The 6,584-nt window shown below is 47.4% G+C and overlaps 1 protein-coding gene across 1 annotated transcript; it reads right to left on the reverse strand.

The window, feature by feature from the left end:
- Positions 1 to 282: 282 nt before the first annotated feature.
- Positions 283 to 5,365, reverse strand: LOC124703937. The gene is made up of 9 exons (XM_047236173.1): positions 5,092 to 5,365; positions 4,595 to 4,681; positions 4,007 to 4,387; positions 2,903 to 3,038; positions 2,611 to 2,773; positions 1,632 to 1,760; positions 1,199 to 1,393; positions 858 to 980; positions 283 to 761 (listed from the first exon to the last, which is right to left on the reverse strand). The coding sequence occupies exons 1-9, from the start codon at positions 5,348 to 5,350 to the stop codon at positions 660 to 662; spliced, it is 1,575 nt and encodes a 524-aa protein (XP_047092129.1). The 5' UTR covers positions 5,351 to 5,365; the 3' UTR covers positions 283 to 659.
- Positions 5,366 to 6,584: the final 1,219 nt, after the last annotated feature.

A 6,584-nucleotide genomic window follows, 5' to 3' on the forward strand; every position in this document is an offset into this window, starting at 1 on the left:
GTGCGTCCCCTGTGGGACGGGGACGGGCTCGGGGCGCCGGACACCGTATCGGACCGCGCCGGACAAAAAAGGTCTTTGGGGCGCGCGGTTGGGAACGTTTTTTTGTCCGGCCCGCCCCAAATCGCTTTAGGGGACGCGACTGAAGATGCTCTAAGACCACGGAAACTGTGTATAATAGGCTACTCGGATATTTCATTTATTTTTTTTGTCTTATGTGGGGCGCCATATGAGGTATAGCCGTAGAGGTTATACAGTGTCTTCCGCGTCCTCTACACCTATTGCTTTATAAAGGAAGCAGCATGCATTCAACACGATCCTCCTCATGTCAACCTCTACTTTTGTTTTGAGACATGGTCTAACCCTACTATTTCCCAGGGAAATTGGTCATATTTACTAATTCTAGAATCACGGGTAGCAACAGCAGAGGCGATTGGAGCTCATGTAATGATATACAGATTTACATGCACCGCTGCCTCCGTTAATGTTACTTCTCGCTCAGCCGCTGGTGCTTCCACAGCAGTGCCAGTATCCCACTCCGGTTTCCAGGTCAGAAACCTCAAGGGACCTCGGTGATCCTCTTCCGAGAAAACCTTTCAAGTCAGCCCTTGGCCTGATCTGGCTACCTCTCAGATTCCAAACAATGTTAGTAAGGGCCAAGTTCAGGCACCATTTGTCATCAGGGGTTGATATTTTGCGTAATCAATCCCATTCAACCTAACACAGCATAAGACCTGCTCAGGCAATTCTTCTGGTTTATTTCCCTGCAGCATAAGAAGCAAGCACATTAACTTAACTATCTTGCACGGCAAATTAGGTTATCACAGTTGCTAACTGAAGACAATTTATGACTGAAATACCTGAATGGTTAGCCCAACATCGAGCATGCATATTTTTAGCCTGTCAAGAAATGTTTCAAACCCTTTCCTTGAGATGTAGCCAAATCTATGCATATCAATGTCAACCTCAAAGTAATTGTCACCCTGCACAGAAACATAAGATGCTCTAAACACTCCTTGGACAGGACCACAGCATTTTATAACATTGCATTTAATGCTCACTAGCTAAGTACAGTATATATACTACTCCCTCCAATCCATATAATTGTCAGGCCTTTAGTTAAAAGCTGAACTAAACCCCGATACTTATCATGGATCGGAGGGAGTACAAAAGTATAATAATTTCTGAAATCACAACTAACCAGGAAAAACTGATGCTGAGGTCTAGAAAGCACAGGCTTCTCATTGTATGCATGCATTAGCTTCCTCTCCGCGGCACTCAAAGGAAGGTCCTCCAGATTAGCCACCCGTCCAAGTATCTTCAGCCGTTCTCGAAATGGTATAGTTGTTTCCATTGGAAATGTTTTTATCTTTTCTACATCATCATCAACCAACCTCTGTTTGGGAAATTAAACGAAAAATGTTACAATGTTGTTGACTTCTAAAAAATATTTAGTACAAGAACTAACTACAGATTGTAATCCATGAGTGCTTTTAGTTGCAAAGGTGTCTGTCAACTATGTAAAAGGTATCACAAACCAAGTACTCCGTACTATATTTTGAAACTGATGTAATAGCCTTTTTACGAAAGGTTAGTGAAACTGTGAAAGAGATATGAGACCATCAAAATCTTACTCTAATATTCTCGATGAATAAGGGTGGGAGCTCCTTTGAGTAACCTTCAGAGAGTCTAAAATACAAAACAAAGCTCATCCCTTCCCCATCAGTTTCGTTCTGAAAGAGTGAAGCAGGATACAGTGGAACCTGATAAAAATGCATAAAATTGTCATTGACAAACCACTGATCAAAGATTAACAAGAGAAAATAATGTTTGCAAGAAAAAAAACACTAGCCAATCAAAATATTAAAATTTATTTTATCTTAGTTACACAAGTGACAATTCTGCCAGAACTACTGGAAGCTAATTCAGGCAAAATATTCTCCTTAAACACGGTTCATCAGGTGCTTTAGCATGCCTCTTCATTTAGTGTTCTTATGAAGAATAGTGATAGCAGACTGGTGACTAGGAGCACTGGCGTCACAACAGTGGCCTTATCTTGAAAGCATGTGTGGTGAACACATTGTCTCAGCTAGTAATAATCCAGTGGTCGCATAAGCAACTGGTGGGATGGAAAGCAGATGCGGGTTTAAAGTGTACAAGCCCACCGCCCACTAACCAGGTTCAAGTCCGCTTCAACTTGGAACATGGCACCTACTTTTCTAGTTAATTAAATTAGTACCTAGCTGCTCATAGGTATACATCATATTTACAAGAAATTGGTCATCATCACATAAATACATAGCACATTACAGACAAGTAAAAAAAAGAATTATTTCATTTTGAATGCTACCATTTTATTATGTCAAATTGCACATCATACTAAAAGGATAATAACAGCTAAATTCAATAATGGATCAAAGCATATAGGCACGCAGTTACATCTTCACAAACTTCTACCTAAACAAACAAGAGTCTCACTAGGAAGGGATTGCATGAATAATCTTCACTATGAACCAGCATATCAACACTGTTTTAACCAGCATATTAGCTCTGCTTCTCAACTCTTAACACATTTTTTAGTAAATATACAACTGTTGACAAAATCTAACACACCTGCACATTGACCACCAAAAGAGGTGGGAGTTTGCTGGAGGTTTGAACGTCAGGAAGTTTGACAAATCGAGATATATGGTTGAGTTTTTGCGGTGACAAGTATACATCAACTCCAAATGGATAGTATGCTGCACAGTTTTGAGCAAACTCTTTCTTCTTATCCCTGAAGAAGTTCAATTGAACCGAATATCAGTTGCTTTCCAAGAGAATCCAACCTTCCCAAATAAATGGGCACTGTAGAAATGGACAAGGAGCTAGTGTGTACAAAAATAAATAAGTGAATGATGTTTACCTAAGATAGTTAGATCCTCGGACTCGAAATGTACCAGGCTCAATATGAGACCAGCTATTCAGCACTTTCTTTTCCAGCAAACATAACTGTACTTGAGAACCTGCTAGAGGCCTTTCAAGGAAATCCTTTGTAGACACTGAACAAAATACAAAATGTTGCCTTAGAAACTTTTATGAAGAAAAATGTCCGGGGTTGCATATTCCATGTAAAGCAAACATGGTAAAAAAAAAAGAGGGACACTAACATGTGGATGTTAATAGATAAAACAGAGATTTGGTTGCCTAGATCAATGGTGACTCCTGAACCATTGTTATGGCTCAAGCACAATAAGCAGACACTATAGCAGCATTGCATATGAAGACTCAAGTGAATAAGCGTGAGAAATTAAGAGTCGTGTCGAAGATTAACATGGTCCTTAATACGATATGTTTCGGATTTTTTTATTTCACAGCCATTTCCTCCACATGTCCATAGTCACAACTATAGAGGAGACAATAATCATCAAAGGTGAAATGGCAAAAAAAAATTACTCGAAAAGCAACAGCTGAAAATCAATAGTACAGTTAAAGTCATGCGGAATTTACTTGATCCAAACCGGACCAATATTCATCCTCAGGAAAGTCTATCTTTAACTATCTCATATTATTTCTTTCTTCATTGCCAATTTTGGCATGATAATTCTCCCCCAAAAAAGTACCAGTAGCAACCGCCAATCGGTAATGAGTAAAGGAACAGCATGCTTATAAAAAATTGATGATAGAGCAAATACTCGTGGTGTCTTCAAACGGAAGATGGCTGGTTAAACAAATCATTTGTGCAGCACACATTGAAATAGTATCACTACCCACTAGTTGGGAGGCCTCATCTCTTGCGCTACTTTTTTGCTTTCTCTCTTTATCTTTCTTATTAATAGTTTTTCATATCAGCCTATAGATTTACTACAACTAAACTATGACAGAGATAACAAAGGTTACTCCAAAATATTAACTCTGAACAAAGCAATGTGGCAGACTGTTGCCGCGCGTGTGAAAGAAGCTGGTAGAGAGTGTAATTCAGCAAAAAAAAAAACTACAATGACCCAACGGTGGATGAAGAAATGCTTACACAGGGCGGACGACGGGTTGGCCTCCCCAGACTTCTTCTTGAACGAGAGCTTCAACGACGGCATCTTCATGGAATGCGTCGGGCTGGTCGAAAGAGCCCTCTTCTTCTCGTTGACACCGACAGCAGAGGCCATGCAGGGCAAGCAGTTGTTGGGCAGGAGACCGCAGTCGTCCAGTATCCCTCCTCCGCCATTGGTGTTGGGGCTGTCATCGCCCGAAACGCTGACCATATCATCGTGGCTGACAGAGGACCTGCTCTCCGAGTTCCCCTTGGGCAGCTCGCTGGACCTCGGCTTCCTGTAGTGGAGGTCGGACGGATGCGCGGCCCCGTTGAAGCTCCCCCCGTTGGCATCGTTCTCCATGCCGTTCAACGAGAATGCATCTGCAGAGTCAAAACAAGAGGTCAAAGGTTCAGCAGAGTTGTACAGATCAAGCCATGGCGGACAGAGTACAAATCAACCCATGGCGGACAGAGTACAAATCAAGCCATGGTGGACAGAGTACAAATCAAGCTATGGTGGACAGAGTACAAATCAAGCCGTGGGGGGCGCCTAGGCTGACTGCATTGCGCGTACGTAAGTAGTATTACCGTCGTGCACGCTGTGGTAGTCGTCCTCCCCGTCTGACTCGCTGATGGCGTACGAGTCGTACCAGGCCTCCTCCATGCTGCCCGTCACTGCAGGAAGAGAAGCGCCCAGAGTTACGTCAGGTGCCGATTCGGACAAGAGGGAGCGAGTACAATGCCGTGGATCGCCATTCATGGCCGCAATAAAATTCAGTGGCAAGCAGGAGAGGAGTGTTCCTAATTACGAAGCGCAGTGATGATGATCCCGCTCTACGGAACAAGGCAGAAAAATTCAATACGGAAGGAGTAAATCAAACAAAAACAAAAAATCGGCCATGATCCCCAGATGCAGTTGTAGCTTTAATTTAATCCCCAGCCCCAGGGAAGGACGCGCAATCTGGCGTCGGCGCCATGGTCCCCCGAGATCAAATCTATCTATGTGTGTTTTCCCGGAACGAGCGCAGGCTGAAAAGCGATTGGGAGAAAGCAGTTTGGCCATCCCATCGAACCCGCCCACCTACCTTGGAAGGCCGGGTTGCTGTAGGTCCGGGAGTCGCCCGAGGCGGAGGCGGCCCCGGGCGCGGCTGCGGATGGCGGCTGGGCGGGGCCCTCGGCCTCCTGGATGGTCTCCATGGAGGCGGCGCGGGAGGGCGCCTTCCTCCGTCCCTTCCCGCCGCGTCGGCGCCGGCGGCGCGCGCCCCCCGCCCGCGCGGCATCGGCGGAGCGCGGCGTGTTGGGCTTCCCCACGCAGGCGCTGGGGCGCGACACGCACGTGCCCATGCCCGGCGCCGCCGTCCGCCGTCCCCCTGGCCCGAGCGAGGAGGAGGAAGACGGGGCCTCCCTCCGTGCGCGCGGGCGGCGGAAGGACGAGATCGCGGCGGGGGCGGTGGCAGGCACGGCGCGGCTGGTGGCGCCGCGTCGCGTGGGGGGAGATGCGGTTGCGTGGGAGATTTTTTTGTTATTTTTGACGGGGGCGTGCGCGAAGTTTGTGGTGGCCGTGGAGGAGGAGGTGGTGGTGGTGGTTCTGATGGAGGAAGATGGAGGTGGCTGCCTCTGCTGCTGCGGTGTGCGGCGCCACAGCGTACGTCTATGCTCGGCTTCCCACACGAGCGAGTGCGGCGGGATGGTGGGGGAGGAGAGGCGCCGCTGCCTCGCCTGGACGCGGTCTTTGGTGGTGGTGGTGGTGGATGGTGGGTGCGACTGTTCTCGTCTGCTTTTCTTTGTCTTTCTGGTTGGGTGGGCCCCGCGGCCTTTCTTCTGGTACGAAGGAGTTGGGCAGGGGGACCTGTGAACCGTGTAGGTAGAGATCGGATTTGACGGCGCGACGCTGGCGTGCGGTTTGCTCCGTTTTCACCGTGTTTCAACCCGTCTTCTCCTTTCACGCTTCCAGTATAGCTCATTGGACATTTTCTCTACTTTTTGTTAGGCCACGCAATACGCGATACTCTTAGGGCATCTTAAACGGCGCAACGTAAACGGATATCGAGCCGGCGCACTTGCAGCTACGTGAGGTCAGCTGCAACTTCTGCCAGTGGACTGTCGAGGTCTTGGTCGACGGGTAGGGCAAGATGTACCTGCACACGGGATGGGACAAGTTCGCTCGCGATCTCGCGCTTGAGCCCGGCTGCCAGCTCACCTTCCTCTACGAGGGGGACGGCGAGATGATCGTCAAGGTGTTAGACGACACAGCGTGCCGCAGGCACTACCACACCGGCAAATCCGGCTCGGACACCGATAGTTAGAACTTATAGTGTTCTTTCTTTGCAGCGAATATGGCAACGCAAACGGACGCTCGCGGATAATAAAATGTGTCGCGTCGCTGGAGATGCCCTTAAGGTCTACTTGAGGTAGAAGACCAAGAGAATTACCACTAGACGCGCAAGTGCGGAACTTAGTGAAGCGCGTCGGAGCAATAGCGTCCTCGATCTGATCTGATCCGATCCAATCCCACGGTCTCGTCCAAGTGTTGAACACACATATGCTCTGTTGGTATCAGCACGTGCAAGGAGGAGCA

This window comes from Lolium rigidum, chromosome 3, assembly GCF_022539505.1.
Source record: "Lolium rigidum isolate FL_2022 chromosome 3, APGP_CSIRO_Lrig_0.1, whole genome shotgun sequence".
Lineage (NCBI taxonomy): Eukaryota > Viridiplantae > Streptophyta > Magnoliopsida > Poales > Poaceae > Lolium > Lolium rigidum.